This window comes from Haliotis rubra, unplaced genomic scaffold, assembly GCF_003918875.1.
Source record: "Haliotis rubra isolate DU_JTF1 unplaced genomic scaffold, ASM391887v1 Scf153, whole genome shotgun sequence".
In the NCBI taxonomy this organism is placed as follows: Eukaryota; Metazoa; Mollusca; class Gastropoda; order Lepetellida; family Haliotidae; genus Haliotis; species Haliotis rubra.
In genome coordinates this window covers 565,953-591,692 of record NW_025765481.1, presented here as the reverse complement: position 1 = coordinate 591,692, position 25,740 = coordinate 565,953, and the positions used below count along the sequence as shown (strand labels likewise).

Genomic DNA, 25,740 nt, shown 5'->3' with positions numbered 1-25,740 from the left:
TTCAATAGCGTTGTCTCGTCACGCCGAAAACCCGGGTTCGAATCCCCACATGGGTACAATGTGTGAAGCCCATTTCTGGTGTCCCCCGCCGTGATATTGCTGGAATATTGCTAAAAGCGGCGTAAAACCAAACTCAGTCAATCAGTCAGTCAATAGCGTTGTCAAGTCTACTCCAAAACTGTTTTTTATTATATTCTGGTCTGTAGATTGCGCAGATAATTAATGGCTTTTATTCGTCGTTTATATTTTCTAGTTCAACAAGTCTTTTAAAATTAACATTGTTTCTAACATAAATCATAACACCACCACCAAAAGCATTTCTATCTTTTCTAATGGGGTCATGAAAATCATTCCATTTTAGATTTTCATCAGAAATAGATTCATCAAGGTGAGTTTCAGTCAAACATACAATATCATAATCTGACAACATTTCAGACAAATACCTTTGCTTGTGACGAAAACGTCTTACATTTAAGTGACATATAGAGAGTGAATGATCTGGGCTTACATTGGAAGGCCCGGGATTTGACTCGATATCTCCGGCAAGCTGGAGTAACAATAGGATAATCAACGCAGCGTTTACCTTGCTGAAACTTGATTGAAGTAAGCACAGAACAAAAATGACATAACATGTTTTCCATTCAATAAGTAACAATTTGAAAGCTAGGTGAATTTCTTGTGAAAATATATATCTCAAGTTGTGACAAATCGTAAAAACTAGGTCAGGTCTGATTTGAAAGTGTTTCTGTTTGTAGTGACAACGCACACCTTGGTATACCCCGATCGCCGCACGGTACTGTGTTATGTCATTACCCATATGGCTGATTGAGTTTACATAGGAAAAGCAAGACAATGCGGATACGTGATCAGGATTGGCTGATGTTACTCAAAATAGTTGTATAAATTCGTTTATCGAACAATTTGGATACCATGTGTGTTCTAAACTTGTGCTTTGGAATACTTTTTAACATGGACAAGTTTACAGTACAACAGATTGATAAAACATTTATGTACAAAGTTTGGAGAATGGTGAGTGTATATACAGTGATTAGATACAACCAAAAACATGAATTAGCAAGTATCTTGTATGGTTTAAACATATTTTTATTCCTAGAGAATCTGGTTTGGCAAACAAGCAGATATCATATATGTGCGTTGTAGGTGCTTATAAACATTGAACTTGCAGCTACACTTCATTAATTGATTGCATATAATTGTGAGTATAATTTGTCAAATCGTTTAGACTTATAGATGTATTGATGCAGGGACTCTATTATGTTCTTATTGACGTTGTTATTTGCCGGAGGTATTCCGTATAACACAGTTTGGAGATTGTGGCCATTTACATAGAAGTAGGTATTATTTCTAATAGCAGTGTATAACTTACATGTAAAAAGATAATGAACGGTATCTTGTATACTATGAAAGCGTAGTGTATGTAATAAGATACGTATAACAATATCAGGCATATATACTCACTGAATCGTGTAAATAAATCCAAACTATTAATAAGGACACATTATATCTCAAGTCACAACACATTTTAGCGACTGTATTTGTCCAGATCCGACTCGGTATGAACAACTCTGATTCTGCCTTCACGTTGTTCACATACATGTATATACAAACGTCCATCACGAGTCCAGGTCGAGTAGATTCGTCCTTCACGTGTCAGATATGATGGTACACGGACATCATGGTACACACGGACATCATCGTACAAATCATCGTACAAACGGACATCATCGTACAAACGGACATCATCGTACAAACGGACATCATCGTACACACGGACATTAAACCTACAGTATTGAAACAACATGATCATGTAGGACATACTGGTAGATATGGACGTAATGATACACACGGATACGATGGTACACAAGGACATCATGGTACACACAGGCATGATGGTACACACGGACGTCATGGTACACACAGACATGATGGTACACACGGACACTAAACCTACAATATTGAAACAACATGATCATGCAGGACATCTTGGTACACACGGACATGATGGTACACACGGATACGATGGTATACACGGACATCATGGTACACACGGACTTCATGGTACACACGGATACGATGGTACACACGGACATCATGGTATACACGGACATCATGGTACACACGGACATCATGGTACACACAGACATCATGGTACACACGGATACTAAACCTACAATATTGAAACAACATGTTCATGTAGGACATACTGGTAGATATGGACGTAATGATACACACGGATACGATGGTACACACAGACATCATGGAACACACGGATTTCATGGTACACACAGGCATCATGGTACACACAGACATCATGGTACACACGGACATCATGGTACACACGAACATCATGGTACACACGAACACCATGGAACACACTAACATCATGGTAAACACGGACATCATAGTACACACGGACATCATAGTACACACAGGCATCATGGTACACACAGACATCATGGTGCACACAGACATCATAATACACACGGACATCATGGAACACACTAACACCATGGTACACACGAACACCATGGAACACACTAACATCATGGTAAACACGGACACCATAGTACACACGGACACCATGGTACACACGGACATCATAGTACACACAGACATCATAGTACACACGGACACCATGGTACACACGAACACCATGGAACACACTAACATCATGGTAAACACGGACATCATAGTACACACGGACATTATAGTACACACGGACATGATTGTACACACTGATATGATGGTACACACGGACATCATGATGCACACAGACATCATGGTACACACGGACACCATGGTACACAAAGACATTATGGTACACAAGGATATGATGGTACACACGGACATGATGGTACACAAAGACAGGTATGCAGGCTCGGGGGGAACACGGTCACTTGTCATTAAATGATATGGTAATGTATTTGGCTTTCAGGGCGACTTGGACCTTTATGGGTCTATTTACGCCCAACACATCAAATGACTTTAAACAGAGTAATCCAAATGTGATGAGTAACTAATATGCTTCATGATATAGTTTATATTTTAAAACCGCAGGTAATTACTATTTCATTTCTGAAAAGTAACAACTCTTTCAATAAACAGATCAGATAAGGAGTGGTCTTTAAATTGGTTTAAAAGTTCATACAGATGTATGTGTTTATCAAAATTTTATAATATATCAATCATTTTCCCGATGCACACACGAAGTCTAATATTGCCCGCAGAATTGAACCATAAAATATGTTGGGGCCCAAACGTGTACTTAGAGAAAATGAGCTTTCCTTCTGAAGTACTGCACTTCGTAAATTTAATCTGATATCATTTCACTGTCTCGAGAGTATTTCCGTGACAATGTGTACATAAGGGAGAGACCTCTTTATCAGTGACGCAGAGTTAAACCACAGTGTACAAGACGAAGTCTCGTGATTATGACGTCTTCGCGTTTATTACGTCGACGAATTGGTCGATTTGATTTCACATAAGAACAAACGGAGTACATGTGCCAGCCAGCTGTTCCAGTCTTCCTCTTGCCAGCTTGAGGTGAAGGATCTTTCTAATACGCTTGGTTGAGGTCTGAATTCCGAGTCAGTAAATATAACTGCCTCATGAAATGATCGAGTTTTGGGAACAGATAGGATTCATCTGCCTTTTACTACTTTTCTTTGGGGAGTAAAACCAGTTCAGACAAGATGTGGCCTGAAGCTGAACTAACTGTTGTAGCTGTACAGATGAGGCTAATATTAATCACCTGTATTACCACTTTAAAAAGAGTCACCGATATTAACACGGATATATATATCTGACTTGTCATGCAAATGTCAATTCACACAAATCAATAAAACAGATCAATTGCTAACTCAACTGAATACCACTGTCACATCACCCAGTTGAATCCGATTGTCACATCACCCAGTTGAATCCGATTGTCACATCACCTGGTTGAATCCGATTGTCACATCACTCAACTGAATCCCATTGTCCCATCACTCAGTTGAATTCCATTGTCAACTCACTCAGCTGAATCCCATTGTCAACTCACTCAGCTGAATCCCATTGTCAACTCACTCGCGTGTGTCCCATTGTCCCATCACTCAACTGAATTCCATTCTCCCGTCACTTAGCTGAATCCCACTGTCCCATCACTCAGCTGAATTCCACTGTCCAATCACTCAGCTGAATCCCATTGTCAACTCACTCAGTTGAAGTCCTTTGTCCCATCACTCAGCTGTATCCCATTGTCACATCACTCAGCTGAATTCCATTGTCAACTCACTCAGCTGAATCCCATTGTCTCAACACTCAGATGTATCCCATTGTCACATCACTCAGCTGAATTCCATTGTCAACTCACTCAGCTGAATCCCATTGTCACATCACTCAGCTGAATTCCATTGTCCCATCACTCAGCTGAATCCCATTGTCCCATCACTCAGCTGAATCACATTGTCAACTCACTCAGCTGAATCACATTGTCAACTCACTCAACTGAATCCCATTGTCAACTCACTCAACTGAATCCCATTGTCAACTCACTCAGATGAACCCCACTGTCACCTGACTCAGCTGAATCCCATTGTCCCATCACTCAGCTGAATTCCATTTGTTATGGATGTGGAAAGGGGTTTGTCGCTTGTATTAACAATTTTCGATTGTCTTTCGTCTAATCTGATAAGCGAGACGTGACCAGCAATGATATAACTTCAGTCTTTGTTTGTCGGTGGCGAATGCTAAGATGTGAATGGGTCTTATGAAATATACTTTTGATTCACTTTGACATGCCAATGGAAATAATTGTTCTGTTGGAGCTAAACCGTGCTCGATCAGAACTGTCAGTTAAAGCTGACTTAAAGCCTTCCCACTGGCCGACTCACTGACTCACTCACTGGCTCACTCACTCACTCACCGACTCACTAACTCACTGGCTCACTCACTCACTAACTTACTGATTCAGTCACTCACTGGCTCACTCACTCACTGGCTCACACACTAACTCATTGGCACACTCACTCACTGATTGGCCCAATCTCTCACTGACACACTCACTAACTCACTCACTGACTCACTCACTCATATTGCTTGGCATTAGTTTTATCAATACCGTGAAGACCTCTCTGTGAAATCGGGCCCCTGTAGATGGTTCAATGCCGGCTGTGCCCTCTTGCTTTGATTTTTTCTGGAAAATACAACACATCAACAGTAAACTACATAAGTGATCGGATTGTGTCGGAACTGAGCGAGTGGTTGAGTTTGATCTAACACTGCTTTTGAGCAATATTTCTGCTTGAAGTGGGGCGAACGCCGAATGTTACACGTTTTGCAATTATCACAAACCCACGACCCCGGTATGGTGCAGCCAAACCTAGAAACAGAACCGAGATTCGAACTCACGATATTAGGTTTCTCTACTTAATCGATATGGGACGTCCGTAACGTATGATTACGGTTAGGGAAGACTGGTTACCTGCCAGTCAAGCTCACTAATAGAAGTCCGAAGTTCAATTTCCAGTATCAATACAAGTATGTAAAGTGTCCGTCTGCATGTTGCCAAAACAAACCTTTAACCATTCTCTTGCATTTTTTCAACGGATTAACTAAACTGACATAAACACCTGGTGTTTGGGGATTATTAAAAAGTGTTTTGATTGTGACTTACAAGTCAAAAATGTTGTGTACGTGTAAATCCCACAGATATAATTCATAATAATATGAGTGGTTATCATGTAAATCATGATTCAGTTGAATCGCAAGTGCATCTTATGCGTCAAAAGTACTTGGGCCGACTGAGATGGTTGTGGTACAGCTGCTGCGACACTCTTCAAAACGACAGAATAATCTAAACAACGAGCCATTGCAATGTCGTTGATGTGGTCTCCGACCAACCTTGTTGCCAGAGCACGTGACACGCGTCAACCATCTGACCGTCCAACAACTGGAAGACCTTCCATTATGACCATCATCTGCGCAACTGATGTATCACGGTGACGTCATCACCACCGACAGCGTTGGTGCTCTACAGCATCAGGAACACGGTTATGAGACGGTTGAATGCATCCGGGCCTTATCGACCATGGGGCATGTTGTTCACCAGTCAACATCGACTGAGTCGTCTCGGTTGAGCGAGGAACGTGAGATGCGGGCAGATCATTTAGATATTCAATGTTTGTCACTTGTAAGTCACAATCAAAATATTTTTCAAAATATTAACATTATTTGTTGAAAAAGAATCCCCAGGAACTAGGGATGTAATTTGTTTGTTCGTCAGTTTACATAAATCTTATTTTCATGCATTAGCCGCAGAAATGCTCTATCGGCTTGTGTGCGTTTGACGCCACATTATATATGGACTTGAGCCACAAGACCAGTTGTAGCTCACCTGGACATGATCATGCAGACCAGCATGGGAATGGTGAGGAGGAGGACGGCGACTCCTGCGGCGGAGATGCTATCGCACCCACTTCGTTGTACTGTTGACCTGAAGGAGACAGTCAACATCAATAAGACGTATAAATAGAAGCACTCCCAGGAGCGTGTTTAGAAAAATAGAACCTATGGTGTTTTTGCATACTAATTATATACTACAATCAAAAATATAGGAACACACCTCAAAATGTGATAGCCTTATACAAACTTAAACGTGGTGTGGCCATCTATACTATAAGGTCAATGCAACTTTGTGTGTTTGTTCTGAATGGGCACTTTAAACGACATGTTGGAACATGAAGTGAAGCAACCGATTCAATATTCGTTGAGTTTGAGTGAAATGCAACATTGTCAAAAACAGCGAAAAACAGGGTGCTGAATCACACCAGCACCATCTTGATTCAAACATTAACAAGTACTCATGTACTACACTGACTACATACACTGGAAACTGCCAATGTCGGTACTGTGGAACAACACGTACAGAAACATTGGTAAGTGTTAATGTAAATACTGTGGATCAACACGTACAGAAACATTGGTAAGTGTTAATGTAAGCACTGTGGAACAACACGTACAGAAACATTGGTAAGTGTTAATGTAAGTACTGTGGAACAACACGTACAGAAACATTGGTAAGTGTTAATGTAAGTACTGTGGAACAACACGTACAGAAACATTGGTAAGCGCTGTTGTGGGTACTGTGGAACAACACGTACAGAAACATTGGTAAGCGTTAACGTAAAGTACTGTGGAACAACACGTACAGAAACATTGGTAAGCGGTAATGGGCGCTGTGGAACAACACGTACAGAAACATTGGTAAGTGTTAATGTAAGGTGCAATGGAACAACACGCACAGAAACATTGGTGAAGTGTTAAGGTAACACCGTGGATCAACAGAAACGATTGGTAAAGCGTTAACAGTAAACACTGTGGACACCAACACGCACAGAAACATTGGTAAGCGTTAACGACCAACACTGTGGAACAGAACACGAACACAGTGAAACATTGGTAAGGAAACACAGTACGCACTGTGGAACAACACACAACGCACTGCACAGGAACATTGACAGAAACGACAGGAACAGACAGGAACGAGACAGAAACACGCAATGCACAGGAACAACACATCAGAAACACAGGAATGGAACAACACACAGAAACACAGCAATGTGGAAAACACAGTGGCACACCGTCACCACAGAAACACAGAACCCAGGAACGCACAGAAACACAGCACAGACAGGAACAACATGCACAGGAAACACACACTGTGGAACAACGAAACACAGGCACCCAGGAACGCACAGAAACACAGAAGCACACCAGGAACACAGAAATGGACAGCACACTGTGGAACAACACACAGAAATGACACACCAGGAATCACAGAGACCACACAGAAACACAGGAATGGAATCACAGAAACACAATGGAACAACACACACCGGCACCGGAACAACACACTGTGGAACGACCAGCACAGACCAGGAACACACGCACAGGAAACACAGGCACACAACACGCACAGGAAACACAGCACGTGGAACACAGAAGAACAGCACCAGGAACAACACGCACACAGAAACACAGCACAGGGCCTGTGAACAACACAAACCACAGGAAACACAGGCACCCTGTAATGTGGAAGAGTGAGTGAGTGAGGCCGACACACCCCAGCATCCCAGCAGGACGAAAATAATCGAGCTGACCAACCCACCACGCAGTGACCAGAATGAACTGATGACATGGCCAACCAACGGAGCCTGACCCGGATCCCCAGCACCGCCCGAAAGCAGCCACTGAATCCCAAACCCGGACCTCACGTGGTGCTGTACGTGGAAGAACACAAACCCAACAGGTCTAAACACTGACAAAAACCTTGTATGGCCTGTGGAACAACACGTCTAGAAGACCTAGACCACCAAACACCACGTAGTCATCCACCCAACATTCAGGACATCGCAATATGCATGAATGTGGATGAACATGTATGGAACTGAATAAGGACCACTTGAAGAAAGACACACAGTTTATTTAACCCACCAGAACCAGGACAGGAACAAACGACACTGATCCCACACAGAATCACCCAGACAGGAGGAAACTGGAGGAAGGCACAGCCACAGGAGAACCAGCCACAGGACAGACAGCCAGAGGCCACAGTGGAGGCAGCCACAGCCACACACAGGAGTGGAGAGACAGACACAGAGGAACACAGCCACAGTGAGCACAAGACACAGGAAACCACACACAGCCACACACAGGAGGAAGGAGGAGCACACACACAGAAGGCACACAGGCCACACAGGAGAGAAGACACACAGGAGGAGACACAGCCACACAGGCAGGAGGCACACACACACAGAGGAGAAAGAACAGAAGAAAAGCAGTAGTAGTGGACCAGCAGTGGATCCCAGCAGTCACAGTAGCTGTCAGTGAGTGAACACAGTGAGGCCACAGAAAGAGGAAACAGTAGTAGTAGCACAGAAAGAGTAGTAGTGAGGATAGCCACAGTAGGAGAAAGAAGAAAGAACAGAAAGAAAGGAGTGGCCAGCAGTGAGAAGAAGAAAATACACAGTAGTAGTTGTGAAGAAAGAAAAGAAAGGAGGAAGCAGTAGTAGTTAAACAGTAGAAGGAGTAGTGAAGCAGTGAGAGCAGAAGAGGAAGAAGAAACAGCAGAAGGAAGGAAGAAGAAACAGAAAAAGAACAGTGAGTAGTAGGTGGCAGCAGGGTAGTAGAGTGTTGTAGTAGTAGTAGGAGGTTGTTGTAGTAGTACTTGTAGTAGTTGTTATTTGTAGTAGGTTGTAGTAGAGTGTTGTAGTAGAAGTTGGTAGTAGGAAGTAGTAGTTGTTGTAGTAGGAGTAGTAGTTGTTGTAGTAGGAGTAGAAGTTGTAGTAGTTGTTAGTAGTAGTTTAGTAGTAGTGTTATTTGTAGTAGGTGAAGTAGTAGTTGTAGTAGAATGGAGTAGGTTGTAGTAGTAGTAGGAGTAGTAGTAGTAGTTGTTGTAGTAGTTGGTAGTAGGAGGTAGTAGTTGTTGTAGGTGTTGTAGTAGTAGGTAGAAAGTAGTAGTAGGTGTTATGCATTGTAGTAGGAGTAGTAGTAGGAATGGAGTAGTAGTTGTTGTAGTTGTAGTAGTAGTAGGTTGTTGTAGTAGTAGTTGTATGAAAGTAGTAGTAGTAGTAGTAGTAGGTGCTGTAGTAATGCATTTAATTTGTAGTAAGTAGTTAGTTATTTGTTGTTGTTGTAGTAGGAGTAGTAGTTGTTGTAGTAGGAGTAATAGTTGTTGTAGTAGTAGGAGTAGTAGTTGTTGTTGTAGTAGGAGTAGTAGTTGCAGTAGGTGTAGTAATTGTGGTTGTGGTTGTAGTGATAGTTGTGGTTTCTGTTGAATAATAATGTAGACACAATGAGAAAATATACATCAGAAATATATACTTGCTGATTTGCAGGAAATAATTGGCTTGATATAACGTTTTATGATAACGTTTGTAGCAGTGAAATTGTAGTCGCTACAGTGTCACCTACAACTACTGCAACAATTACAACTATAGTTGAACAACCTACAACTACAACTACTACAATGAAAGTGCTGGGGCATTGTCAGTCACACAGGTGGTAATTGGCATGGATTTACAGGAAATATTTGATTTTTTTTGATAAATCGATTATCGTGTCCCTTCCCTTTACAAATCATTCCCACCAGGTACAGATGGTACGAGATTGTATGAGGCGTATGGTGTGGCTGAACCATCGTTAGCAAATGAAATGCCGAAGAGCAGTGTAGAGAACGGACCAGATTCTCATGTCGACAGTCGGCATGCATCGAAATAATGTTCTTTGTCATATAACCAGTGGAATATGGTGCAAGTCACAAGAAAATATATCTGATGTTTTAAACGTTCAGTAGCGTGTACAGCCACCCCGTGGGTTCACAACTGCCAATCAACGCCTCCTCATGGACTGTCTGATGCGTGTGAACACATTATTGAGGAGTCGGCGCCATTGTTCCTGCAAGGCAGCACCAAGATCCTGCAAATTCTGGGGTTGGTTCCTGAGAGTCTGCCAAGAGCATCCCAGATGTGCTCGATTGGATTGAGATCAGGTGACCTTGACGGCCAGTCAAAAACGTTGATTCCTGCGTTCTGCAGGTAATTCCAGGTCAAGATGGCTGTATGGGGTCTGGTATTGTCATGTTGAAAGTGCAGACCTGGACCATGTGCTGCCATGAATGGAATACGTTCGTGGGCAAGCACCTGGTCGCGGTAACCTCAGCATTAAGGTTCCCACAAATAACCAGAATAACGTTCACGGCGTCGCCTCCACACTCTCATCCTACCATCAGCGAATCAAAGGGTAAATCTTGATTCATCACTGAAGACAACTAGGTTCCAGTCTCTCTGAGCCCATCGAAGGTGTCGTCGGGCCCACAGCAAACGCTGACGTCAATGTAATGGCGTCAAAATGGTTCCGCGATATGGTCGCCGAACAAGAAGGTTAGCAGATCGCAGCGGGTTTCGGATGGTTTGTGCCGACAATTGGCCCCTAAACAGCTCATTTCCTGTAGCCCTCAAAAGAAACGGTTACGGAGGTGACGTGACACAATTCGGCGGTCCTCCGCCTGTGACATCACACGTGGTCGACCTGGTCTAGGGCGATCAGCAGTGGTGCCAGTTTGTTGCAGTCGAGTCTGTAAATCATAAACAGTCCGACGGCTGCACCCAATTGTCCTTGCAACGTCACTTACTGACGTTCCCGCTTCCAGCATGCCAACGGCACGTTCACGCTGCACATTTGAGAGGCGCGGAAAAAGGATTGGCTGTTCTGAATAGTACTTTAAAGTATTTTTTCACTTTGTAAGTTGATGGGAATATGTGCGATCGAATGCACGTGCAATGATAAGATCACCTGACCAGTCGCACGTGAAAAACACGTTTTACCACTATTGTGGGGTGCACGATGTTTGGATCGACTTCAATGTGCTGTGGTGAGGTTTCTCTTCAGTCGATCCTTGGGGATTAATATCATCAGTCAAATTGTATACTGTATATTGTATACAATAATCGCTTCAGAGAGCACATCCGTGCCTGACAAAGAACGTATGGAGTGCCATCACAACCCACTGGAGAAAACAAGTCGGTCATGTAAGGGCAATTGGAATTGCATACGCAAATCGTGACCATGCTGTACCCTTTGTGAAAATGTAGTGACGTAACGCCATATTGCAGCAAGATGTATATTTGGGATTACACTTTCCCAGTAAAGCACAGATTCTAGTACTTTTGTTGGGTTGAATCCCATCCGGGATTCGAGCCCACACTCTCAGTCAGACACCTTATCGTCAGCACACAAAGTCACGGTGGCTCAGTGGGTTAGATCGCTGACGTTGTGTGCTGGAGATGTCACTTCTGGCGTGATCTCCACATGTTCAGACATTTCTGGTACACGTGAGATGTCCCCATCCGGGATTCGAGCCCATACCCTCAGTCAGACACCTTATCGTCAGCACACAAAGTCACCTGTGCCGCAGTGGCTCAGTGGGTTAGATCGCTGACTTTGTGTGCTGGCGATGTCACTTCCGGCGTGATCTCCACATGTTCAGACATTCCTGGTACACGTGAGATGTCCCCGGGATACTTTTATCTCCTCTAAATTCATCCTCCTCCTTGAAGACTGCGGTTCCAACGGAGCATCTGACGGTTCAGTCGCGCCACTTGGGGGCACAGTTAATGACATCCTTCGCCGGACATGATCCACATGCCTTCTGCTCAATCTACTACCCGTTAACATGATGATGTCCGACAATGGAAAGATTACACTGTCAACTTGTCCACTAATCCACTGGTGCGAAGTTCTTAACCCACTTTAAGCCATTCGTTTGAAATGCCCTATACATGCCGTTTAAGCTGACTGATTGACAAGGGTTTTTTCTGGCTCTTCTTCACCCTAGATTTCAAAACATCAAGTCCAATGGAGAACGCAGTCTGCGTCCGAGAAACAAAGATGAAAGCGATGTTTTATGTGTAAGTCGATAAGAGAACAGTAACCTGTGTAGTCGATTAGCAATTATGTCAGTATCTGTGTCAATTCAACGTGTATTATTTAAACCGTCTTTTCTGCTGAACCATTTCCTCTGGGATAATGAGGTGATGGCGTCATAAGTTCAATTTCATTTATGGACATGAATGAAGCAAGTTCTTCATCTACAAAGATTTAGCATTATCAGTTACAATAGTGTCTGTTGTGCAGGAGGCCAAAACATCCTACCTAGCTGATCTAAGCTATGTCGCCTGTGCAGTTGACGGCGACTTGGGAACATATTCGATCCACTTGGAGTTGGCGTCAATCACTATGAGAAACGTGTATGAATGGACCAGCGCAATCCATGTGTATGTTCTGCCACAGTTGAGAAGAAAACCCCCAGGGAGCCACACTTGGATAATTTCTATGTTCCTGGTATGAAGCGCAAATGTCTACCATTGTTTGTATGTCAGTATATAAAGCAGCACCAAATACAGATTGATCCTTGTGATCCATGGGTGAGTCTGGTGCGAATCCGAAAAAATGACCGACCGGACTTTCAGTGGAACTATTGCCCTCTCAATACGCATCTGTCCTTCCCTCTGAGATCAGGCTGAGCCTCATAAAGGTCATCTATCGTGCCACACTGTGGCCAGATGACACATTCTCGGACAACAGTAATGGTCCTGCCAGTGTGGATACTTATGTCTGTAGATTTCAGATGTCCAATTCCTGAAGTATTCCTGTCATCTCTTCTATAGTCTTCTCTGAGTCAACAGTCAGCCTACCCAATGGGTCTGTTTTACCGTGTATCTTTCTTGTGGGCAATGGTATGGCCATATGCGGTCAATAACATTGACCACCTCTGAACTCGGGAAGACACCACCTGGATTATTCTCCTTGAATAATGACAGCAACGACTTGTGACCAGTCACGATCAGAATACTTATGAAACTTGCGCAGTCCAAACATTATACTCAGTCCATCGCCACCAAGCTGATACTAATTTTGTTCCTCTTTATTTAGTGTCCTTGAAGCAAAACTAAAAGACTCTCCGAACCAACTCCGTAAGATGCTGCGTCATTCTGCAGTTCTAGTGGCTGTGGCCATGGGCTGTCAAAAACACACCCAATGCCTGAAGCAAGTTCTTCTGTTGGATGAACTCCAGAACCATTTCGCGTCTGTGTGGTGGCAACTTGTACAAACGGGGAAGAGTGTCAGGTAGATTTAGAAGAAATTTGTGATAGTAGTTCAGAAGACCAAGACAAGCTCGCAATTCCTCCACAGTCCACAGGGACCTTCACTTCCTGAACTGAAGCAATCTTTTTCTCCACTAGATGCAAATATTTGCTGCCCAGTCTATAACCTTGATATGGCACTTAGTTAGCCATATAGACGCTCTTGTCCCGTCGCAAGCGTAATCCTGCTTCTGACAATCCATGAAGCACTCCATTCAGAATATGAAGATGCTCAGTGCCATTGATTCCACAGTTTGTAATCACCAAGATGACCAGCTAAGTGATCAAGTGTGTGTAGAATACTTTCGATCATCCGTTAAAAGAAAGCTGGCGCCATGGATACTCCGGATGACCATCTTCAACTAAATTTCCATCCGCATGTTGTCCCAAGACAACTTCGTGCACATTTATCTCATCTTTTGTCTTATCTTATCTTATCCAGCTCACACTTCGTATACTGATTTACCGTTAAGTCAAAGCATATGTCCCCAGATTCTTACAAAAGATTCAGGTTGAATTACTGGCACAAAGGGACACGCCTACTCATAATGCTTGGTTCGATTATTCCTTCGTTGAACTCATCAAGTTCTTATTTTATGACGCAATAAATATGGCACCGATCTCAGTTTAGAATTGCATCTGCACTTCCTAGCTAAAGATGGGATGAAAACTTTCTGTTTAATATAAAAATGTTACATGCATATAGTCTTTTAATAATAGCAATTTGCAGCATGCTCACCTGTTTCGTTAGTACAGTCCCACTGAAAGAACACTATGTCAGCTTGAGCAGTGAGACTTGTCTCCAGGCTGTACATGTGACACGTCTTGGTGGTGGAGAGGAACTCCCCTGCTATACACAGCTCCGTTGTGTTACACAGGGTCTTGCAGCCTTCCACGTCCGCCGTCATAGTCCCGGAGTTAATCCGCAGGCTGTCCATCCCCTTCTGTCCTGCCGTCTTCTTGAAGCTGCATGTCTCACCTGACGTACCTGACGTACCTGACGTACCTGACGTACAAAATAAGTGAGTGAGTGAGTTCATTCCAGCAATATCGGGGCGGACGTTCAAAAGAGATATTATGTAGAGAGTCCCAGCCTAGCATTTCTCATGAGATGCTAACGCTTTTACCACTGAGTTTACTCATCTTCCCCATCTGCTACACAACCAATAGGCTTCATGATGTAGCAATGGTATTAACACATATTATATTACTGCACACAGAAATGTCGCTTTCTGATTGGCTGAGCGCTCTTCTATTATTTTCAATGTACCCCGCTTACAAGCGAGTAACATTTCAATGTACCCTGCTGTCAATGGCAGCTCATTCTGTACTTCGTGGTAGTAAATATTTACCTCGAATAACATTGAATCACGTATGATGTACGGGAATTACCGATGTTTTGCGAATGCAAATCGATGGAAGGGAGATAACTCTAAATCTGTTTTTCTTGTCAGCAAAATCTAGTGATAGCTACAAAACGATTTGTACCCGTGCTTCAAATATTTCAAAATTCACATCAAGGTGTTCGGTAAGATAAATACGTTGTTCACTGGTCCCTCGGGGCCCATGGGTTGATGTACCCTCGATGTTTGTTTATGTTTCCTGAGCCCGAAGGGCGAGGGGAACATAAACAAACATCGGGGGTACATCAACCCACGCCCCCCTCGTGACCAGTGAACAACTTATGTTGTAGGAACACCTACGTTGGTTGTACAAACAGGATTTTCAAGCAATCATCTGGCAAATTGTTAAGTTTTGTTTGTTTGTTAAACCCTGCAAATTAGCAACAGTCTAGCTACATGACGGCGGTCTGTAAATAATTGAGTCTGGACCAGACAATACAGCATGAGCATCAATCTACGCAATTGGGATACCATGACATGCATCAATCAAGTCAGCGACCTTGACCATCCGATCCCCTTTGTCGAGAAACCTGGGTTACTGATGACCGATTCTTAACCGGATCTTCGTGGGTATATTGTTTAGAAGATAAACTTAAAGGATTTCGAAATATTTGACATAATACCTCTGGACATCAGCAGGATCAGACTTGTGAAGTGGACGACTTGACACAGCCACGTAAATCTGGACCCCATGATGACTCATAAAGCGATCTGAATATTTGAAACAGAAACGTGACACGTGAACAATGATATCTTAAAAAAACATATCAAACTCTTAAAATGCAACACTAATCCAATAGTCCCCGCGCTACTAGTCATTGAGCCAGGTACAGACGTTTGAGCTCAACCGTGAATACGTGTTACAACAAGTAGACCACCGAAGTGAGCTGAGTGTACATCCTAGATCTTATGTCATACTTACCAGAATAGTACAGAGTCGTGACTGACTGCATAGATATAGGGTGGTAATCTGTCCCTCCCGATGACAGAGCACAGAGGTTGTATGATACAGCTAGATTTACATCTTGCCCTCACAGTGTACCTATTCTCTCTCTCTCTCTCTCTCTCTCTCTACTCTATCTCTCTCCAACACCTAAACTAGTATGTATACAACATCAGTAAACTAGGACGTAGGCTACGGTACATACTCACTGCGGTGTGCACGATACCGAGCAGGGACCAAACTGTCACTGTCCAACGTGCAGCGTCATCTAATCTTCACCTTCACTGAACTGGTATGAGGTATGTGGATCAAAGTATATCACCAACATTAGCGCCTCCCAGGTCAGCGCCACCATCTACACCCAAACAATATCCGTTCATGTCTGTACTCTCGAACACCTAGCAGGAGGGAGCGTCACTGGAGATGCCCGCCTTTTCACAACTCATGCATGACTGGAGTGTTGTATCTTACATTGAAAATAGTTCAGGTTGTCCCAGTTTGTTTGTACTTTAAGTTGCATTCCGAAAACACTTGATTTCCATTATGTATCGTGCAAGCATCACTACCTCGGTGATCAGATAAGGATTCTGTGCATACTATGAATATGATTTAAGATTTGACTTTCCAACAACGTGAAGTAGGCTAAGGTTTAGTGTCGAAACGTACTTTAAAATGTTCCAGATGTTTTTAAACAGGGCAATATTTCTGTTAGGAAGTAGATACGTATACCTAGCCAAACAAAGACATGTGTGAGTGGTGCTTACTGGCGACCGGACAATTGATTGTACAGAACAGAAGGTCCGCCTCCACTTCCTACGGGTCACGGACCACAGGGCAGTTGTGGCAATGGACCCTGACGCCGACATATATTGTGTGGTTGTCACTGCAGACGTGTAAACCCTCTGGGGTATCACGTGACACAACTGCATCAGTCATCTGGATGTAATGTATTCCAGCAGGTATGAGGCGGGGTTAGGAGCGGTGGCATTGTAGTACCCCTGTTTGAACCAGTCATCTCGGAGTGAGGTATTATCGGTGCGCAGAATTACAGATTCCACACAGTGAAAGACAGATACAAGTACAGTAGCGTTTGATTAGCAATGGTGTTTATGTATTACATTATGTACATGGAACAAGGATCGGGTCACCAGGTCAAATTTCAGCTATAGAAGGAGTTATTTCCTTTGACATGACGGTGTACTCAATTAATTTTGTCCATTCTTGACAGATCTCAGGTTTGGTCAGATTTTTTTAATGGGGTAAATGGTGTTTTGATGAATGTTATTTGTGAGAAGGAAACGCAAAGGAGTACCCTGGATCACATGAGACAACATATTACATACGTCGGCTCATCTGGTTCATCGCTTTCCATCTCGGTTCACTTCGGTCCATCTCGGTTCACTTCGGTTCATCTCGGTTCATCACGTATTACCCCGGTTCATCACGTAATAATTTCGTGCTTTCAAGTTTACACAGATTCCCGAACGTTGGTTGGTTGAGAGAGTGGTCATGTGATCTAAATTTCAAGGTTCATTACTCTTGAACCCCTCTAATCGTTCACGTGTGTGAACGTTTTTCGCTTCGGTTTCAAGGACCCCCAATAATTGGTGATACCAATTTCGCGAACGAACCTGTTTCAAGTCACCCCAAGTTTAGCAATGTCACTACCAAACGGATTGCCGAACATTGTTCCTTTTCACAGGAGTTTAATGTCTCGCAGTTTACGGGTTCATCCGGCGGTTTTCTGCCCCGAGGTCTGTTTAACAACTGCTCAATAAATTTCACAATAAACAATCACAAATAAATAGAATACAACAAGATCTGTTTCCTATTCGCCACGCCGCACAACTTTGAAGTCGGTCAGTGTATTATTACGCGGTCAAACAAGGTATTTACAAGTGAAAAGGTACAATGCCAGTTTGTTAAAATGGTATTGTTATTGCTTCTGATATTTGTTTCTGTTTGATACTGTTATTGATTATACTTATTAAAGCAGTTTCAAACCTCATAACGAATATGTTGTTATATTTTAAAGATCGAATACTTTGAGAACTATTTCTTCAAGGGTTGGGATACATGTGTAAAAAAAAAAATCGCTGTGTATACAAACATCGCTGCAATACATACGTTCTTGAACCGAATGGCATTACAACATTTTACAGGTATTAAAACACACTCAAACAATGATCATCTACAAGTGGGTGGAAAACGTATGTGTAAACTAAAGTGTGAAATTATAAGAATTGATGGAAGTTGTGTGTTAGCACTGAAAAATGAACGATGTCAAAGCGTTGTTCAAACTTCGCGTGAACTCGCTCGTTCACACGAGTTTGAACAACGCTTTGACATCGTTCATTTTTCAGTGCAAACACACAAACTGACATTCAATTCCTAATTACCTCGGTTTTATCACGTATTACCTCGGTTCATTTCGGCTCATCACGTATTACCTTGGTTCATCTCGGTTCATCAGGTATTACCTTGGTTCATCCGGTTCATCACGTATTACCTCGGTTCATCACGTATTACCTCGGTTCATCACGTATTACCTCGGTTCATCACGTATTACCTCGGTTCATCATGTATTACCTCGGTTCATCTCGGTTCATCACGTATTACATCGGTTCATTTCGGTTCATCACGTATTACGTTGGTTCATCTCGGTTCATCACGTATTACCTCGGTTCATCTCGGTTCATCACGTATTACCTCGGTTCATCCCGGCTCATCACGTATTACCTCGGTTCATCTCGGTTCATCACGTATTACCTCGGTTCATCTCGGTTCATCACGTATTACCTCGGTTCATCACGTATTACATCGGTTCATCACGTATTACCTTGGTTCATCCGGTTCATCACGTATTACCTCGGTTCATCTCGGTTCATCACGTATTACCTCGGTTCATCTCGATTCATCACGTATTACATCGGTTCATCACGTATTACCTTGGTTCATCCGGTTCATCACGTATTACCTCGGTTCATCCCGGCTCATCACGTATTACCTCGGTTCATCACGTATTGCCTCTGTTCATCTCGGTTCATTACGTATTACATCGGTTCATTTCGGTTCATCACGTATTACCTTGGTTCATCTCGGTTCATCACGTATTACCTCGGTTCATCCCGGCTCATCACGTATTACCTCGGTTCATCACGTATTACCTCGGTTCATTTCGGTTCATCACGTATTACTCTGTTAACCCGATCACAATACATACATCGTCAATGTATTGATTTACTTTAGGCTTATCAACATCAAAATACATCTTTTCTCATTGTACATAACCTTAGACCTTATGACTTTAGTAATGATAACTTTCAATATTACTAATATTTTTACACAATTAGAGCATTTCGAACAGGTTACAATTTTGGTGCAAGTTCCAAAGCATGGGGGACTTTTTGTGAGACTGATATATACGTGTTGCAGGGGCGGTGGGGTAGCCAAGTGGTTAAAGCGTTCGCTCGTCATGGCCGAAGACCCGGGTTCGATTCCCCACATTGGTACAATGTGTGAAGCCTATTTCTGGTGTCCCCCTACGCCTGTATATATGTATATGTATGTATACTTTGTTTCAACAGTTTAGACTCACTTACAACACTGACTATATGTTGTGTGTATATATATATATATATACATGTGTGTAAGAGAGAGAGAGAGAGAGAGAGAGAGAGAGAGAGAGAGAGTGTGTGTGTGTGTGTGTGTGTGTGTGTGTAATATATATATGGTTACATTGAAGATTGATTGCTCCACTAACTTGGGAAACCATCTGCAAACCTTATGGAGATGAATTGCACGAGGATCATGCATCAAATTGCTGTAATGCATGTGTAAATATCGTGCATATGAACAGCTGCGTTGTGGTGTAAATGTTTGTTAAGCATTCGCCAATTTTCACTGATTTTTATCACTCTTGAACTCATGACAATAATCTTTTCAACGTTACGATATTTGTTTTACAATACATCAGTTCATGTGTAAACAGTACCTTTAAACAGTATGGAATATATGGCAAAATGTAGGTAAGAACAGTTGCCTGAAGTAAGTGCCTATATTTACACTAGTGAGTCTAAACCTTTTAAACGAAGTATATATATAGTGCTTTCGTGTCTTTATAAACATCTCTCTGAGAAAAAGACTTTCTCTGTGTCATGAATTAATAACCTTAAGTCATGGAAAGCTGGCTATATCGTTATGTTTCACCGACACACAACACGTCAACTGGGCCGGCAATAAAACATGAGCAAGTTGCCAAGCCTTTGTATTGTCTTCACGGGGGAGAACGGGCTTGAAAGAGATGCAACAATTCTCACCTGGGCTATTAGATTTAAATCTAAATATCACATAAGCACTGAATAGTGAAAATATGTAGTAATAAAACCATAACAATGAATATAGAATGCTGATACTATTTTTATCCCGTCACGACACGTCAATATTATGAGAACATCAATACAGTACAAACTGAAATAGTGAGAGAATATTATATTCGAAAAAATATGTGCTGTCCAGTAAATGTTACATGAACTATTGAATACCCTATATTCCAAACCAATTAAATCCAAATTTGGAGGAGATATCGCAGTAACAGTGCCTGATCATTATCAACGAACTGGAACAATAATACACCCGGATGTGAGGTATGCCAGAAGATGATTTGAGCACCAACGGTCTCAAAGAAGATTAGGGCAAGATGGGAAAAGTTGACGTTTCGGGTTCGGTGTCCTTACTGCGTGATGCCACTTCTCTTTCTCAAACTGATTCGCCCGAATCAATACGATGTTTGTGTCTCCCAATGGTGACTTAAGGTAGTCGGTCCCTATGACCCTTCAACGCCTGGTCAAGTTCAAACAACGTGGCCGGCGGCCTATGACGTTGACGTACATCTCTCCCTGCCCTGTCCCAGATGGTTTCAAAGGTCTTGGCTCATTGCTGACAAAATTATCCTCCTGGGGGTGAGTATTGACAATTCGTTACTGCACTCCCAGGTGTTCTTGATGGTGGGGTTCATCGGCCACCAACTTTAAATACCAACATTTTGAGTGATAGTTTGTTGCGGTAGATCTACAGGGCAAGAAGATATTGCCACATTTGTTTCCTATAATAATCCCCACCCCACCCCCTCCCCAATTTGTGTATAAAAAGCGTCGGACAACACTAAACATTCGTAATAGTACCTCTGGAACCAGCTTTTAATAAGTTAACATGCATTTGTCTCGGAATAGAGGGACCCATGGCTACTACAAAATACCCAAGAAGTAGAACTTGGGGCATGGACCTCGTCAGCCAATGGACTAATACTATTCACTCACTCCTGAGCACTGACCATGTCCCTGCAGATCTGTATTTCCCAAACATGTCTTGGTTTGTTTGGAGATTTTTAGAACAAAAAAGAGATAAACGTTAGCCAAAAATCTTTGTTTAGGTTTCGGTCGAGTCTACCTATCTACCTGACGTACCTAACTCCCCATCTCCCCACCACCTCAACTATTCTCCTCCCCAACTCACCATCCTCACCAACTACCCACATCCCCATCTTCCTGCATCCCTCCTCCCCAACTACCCTGTATCCCTATCTCCCACCTCCCCAACTACCCACATCCCTATGTTCCCACCTTCCCAACTACCCACATCCCCTGTTCCCACCCACCCCTAACTACCCTCCCCAACTACCCACATCCCCATGTTCCCACCTCATCCCCAACTACACTCCACATCCCCATGTATCCCCACCTCCCCAACTACCCACATCCCCATGTTCCCACCTCCCCAACTACCCACATCCCCATGTTCCCCACCTCCCCAACTACCCACATCCCCATGTCCCCACCTCCCCAACTACCCACATCCCCATGTTCCCACCATTCCCAACTACCCACATCCCCATGTTCCCACCCTCCCAACCCCACACTACCCACATCCCCACCTACCCAACTACCACATCCCCACTCCCAACTACTCCACATCCCCAAATACCCCCACCTACCCCCAACTACCTTCCCATCCCCATGTTCCCACATCCCCAACTACCCACCTCCCCTAACTACCCACACTCCCCTAACTATGTTCCCCATATCCCTCCCCAACTACCCACATCCCCATCTTCCCACCTCTCCCCAACTACCCACATCCCCATGTTCCCACCTTCCCAACTACCCACATCCCCATGTTCCCACCTCCCCAACTACCCACATCCCCATGTTCCCACCTCCCCAACTACCCACATCCCCATGTTCCCACCTCCCCAACTACCCACATCCCCATGTTCCCACCTCCCCAACTACCCACATCCCCATGTTCCCACCTCCACAACTACCCACATCCCCATGTTCCCACCTCCACAACTACCCACATCCCCATGTTCTACACTCCCCTAACTACCCACATCCCCAATGTTCCTACTCCCCAACTACCCACATCCCCATGTTCCAACATCCCCCAACTACCCACATCCCCATGTTCCCACATCCCCAACTACCCACATCCCCATGTTCCACACCTCCCCAACTACCACACATCCCCATGTTCCCAACCTCCCCCAACTACCCACATCCCAAACTACCCACATCCCCAACTACCTAGATCCCCCTACCCACATTCCATCCCCACCTCCTCCCCAACTACCCACATCCCCATGTTCCCTACCTCCCCAACTACCCACATCCCCATGTTCCCATTCTTCCCAACTACCCACATCCCCATCTCCCCACCTCCCCAACAACTACCCACATCCCATGTTCCCACCTTCCCAACTACCCACATCCCCATGTTCCCACCCTTCCCAACTACCCACATCCCCATGTTCCCACCTCCCCAACTACCCACATCCCTAACTACCTACATCTCCTCATGTTCCCACCTTCCCTAACTACCCACATCCCCAACTCCCCACTCCCATGTTCCTAACCCTCCCCAACTACCCACATCCCCATCTCCCCATCTCCCCACAACTACCACCACATCCCCATGTTCCCCACCTTCCCCAACTACCCCACATCCCCATGTTCACACACCTCCCCAACTACCCACATCCCTATGTTCCTGTTCCTCCTCCACCTCCCAACTACCCACATCCCCAAATACCCACATCCCCAAACTACCCACATCCAAGACTTCCCACCTCCCCAACTACCCACATCCCCATGTTCCCACCCTCCACAACTACCTACCCTCCCCAACTACCACACATTCCCATGTTCCCACCCTCCCCATCTACCCACATCCTCATCTTTCCCACCTTCCTAACTTCCAACATCCCCCTATGTTCCCATTTCTCAACTACTACCTACATCCCAATGTTCCCACACTCCTCCCCAAATACCTACATCCCCAAATACCTACATCCCCAACTACCCACATCCCTATGTTCCCACCTCACCAACTACCCACATCCCTAACTACCCACATCCCCTAACTACCCACATCCCCTATCCCCCTAACTACCCACATCTCCAAATTCCCACATCCCCAACTACCTACATCCCTATATGTTCCAACATCCCTAACTACCTACATCCCCATGTTCCTACATCCCCAACTACCCACAACCCCATGTGTTCCCACCTCCCCCCAACTACCCACATCCCCATGTTCCCTAACCTCCCCAACTACCCACATCCCCAACTACCCACATCTCCAACTACCCCAGATCCCCATCTCCCCACCTCCCCAACTACACACACACATCCCCATGTTCCTACCTCCCCAACTACCCACATCCCCTCTTTTGTTCCCACTCTTCCCCAACCACCCACATCCCCATCTTCCCCACCTCCCATCTCTAACTACCCACATCCCCATCTCCCCACCTCCACAACTACCCACATCCCCATATGTTCCCACCTCCCCAACTACCCACATCCCCATGTTCCCACCTTTCCCAACTACCCACATCCCCATGTTCCCACCTCCCCCAACTTCCCCACATCACCCAACTCACATCCCTTCATGTTCCCACCTCTTCCCAACTACCCACATCCCCATGTTCCCACACCTCCTCAACTACCCACATCCCCATGTCCCCACCTCCACAACTACCCACACATCCCTATGTTCCCACCTCCCTAACTACCCACATCCCCATGTTCCTACCTCCCCAACTACCCACATCCCTATGTTCCCACCTCTCCCTAACTACACACATCCCCATGTTCCTCTCATCCCCCTCCCCATATCCCTAAACTTACATCCCTATGTTCCCACCTCCCCAACTACCCACATCCCCATGTTCCCACCTCCCCCCAACTACCCACATCCCCATGTTCCCACCTCCCAACTACCTACATCCCCATCCCACACCTTCCCAACTACCCACCTCCCCAACTACCCACATCACATCTCCCAACTACCCACATCCCCCATGTTCCCACCTCTTCCCAACTACCCACAACCCTATGTTCACACCTCCCCAACTACCCACATCCCCATGTTCCCACTCTCCCAACTACCCACATCCCTAAATACCCACATCCCCAACTACCCACATCCAAGACTACCCACCTCCCCTAACTACCCACATCGCCCAATGTTCCCTAACCTCCACAACTACCCACATCCCTAACTACACACATTCCCATGTTCCCACCTCCCCATCTACCCACATCCTCATCTTCCCACCTCCCTAACTTCTAACATCCCCATGTTCCCCACTCTTCTCAACTACCCACATCCCCAATGTTCCCACCTTCCTAAATACCTACATCCCCTAACAACAACCCACATCCCTAACTACCTAATTCCTCCCCATGTTCCCAACTCCCCAACTACCCACCTCCCCATGTTCCAACTTTCCCAACTACCCACATCCCTATCTTCTCCACCTCCACAACTACCCACATCCCCATGTTCCCATATCCCTCCACAACTACTCCCTACATCCCACATGTTCCTACCTCCCCAACTACCCACATCCCCATGTTCCACCTCCCCAACTACCAACATCCCCACTACCCACAACCCCACATCCCCAAACTCCACATCTCCCAACTACCCACATCCCCATGTTCACACTCTCCCCAACTACACACATCCCCATGTTCCCATCCCCTCCCTCATCTCCCCAACTACCTCCACCTCCCCAACTACACACATCCCCATGTTCCTACCTCCTCCTACCCAATCCCCAACTACCACATCCCCATGTTCCTACCTTTCCCAACTACCCACATCCCCATCTTCCCCACTCTTCCACAACTATCCCCTAACATCCCCATGTTCCCACCTCTTCCCAACTACCCACATCCCCATGTTCCCACCTTTCCCAACTACCCACATCCCCATCTCCTAACCTCCCCAACTTCCCACATCCCCATGTTCCCACCTCCCCAACTACCCACATCCCCATGTTCCCACCTCCCCAACTACCCACATCCCCCCCAACTACCAACATCATCCCATGTTCCCACTTCCCAACTCCCCTAACTACCCACATCCCCATGTTCCCACCTCCCCAACTACCCACATCCCCATGTTCCCACTTCTCCACAACTACCTACATCCCCATGTTTCCCACCTCCCCAACTACCCACATCCCCATGTTCCCACTCTCCACAACTACCCACATCCCCAACTACCCACATCCCCATGTTCCAACCTCCCCAACCCACTCCCCAACTACCCACATCCCCATGTTCCCACCTCCCCAACTACCCACATCCCCATGTTCCCACCTCCCCAACTACCC

The 25,740-nt window shown here is 44.7% G+C and overlaps 1 protein-coding gene and 1 long non-coding RNA gene across 20 annotated transcripts in view; both read right to left on the bottom strand.

The window, feature by feature from the left end:
* Window positions 1–25,740, bottom strand: part of LOC124270614 — a 67,460-nt gene that overhangs the window by 19,069 nt on the left and 22,651 nt on the right. For 15 of the 19 annotated variants that reach the window (XM_046705632.1, XM_046705645.1, XM_046705633.1 and 12 more), the window contains one exon: window positions 14,446–14,685. In XM_046705632.1, coding sequence (XP_046561588.1) covers window positions 14,446–14,685 — 240 coding nt within the window. Of the gene's footprint in view, window positions 1–14,445; window positions 14,713–15,732; window positions 15,821–16,031; window positions 16,126–16,257; window positions 16,462–16,816; window positions 16,903–25,740 lie in introns of those variants that run through there. The other 4 variants (XM_046705638.1, XM_046705639.1, XM_046705641.1 and 1 more) reach the window with 4 other exon arrangements.
* LOC124270621 lies at window positions 3,760–4,499 on the bottom strand. Its single transcript, XR_006896845.1, has 3 exons — window positions 4,267–4,499; window positions 4,142–4,214; window positions 3,760–3,959 (listed from the first exon to the last, which is right to left on the bottom strand). It is a non-coding gene; the product is annotated as an uncharacterized LOC124270621 (long non-coding RNA).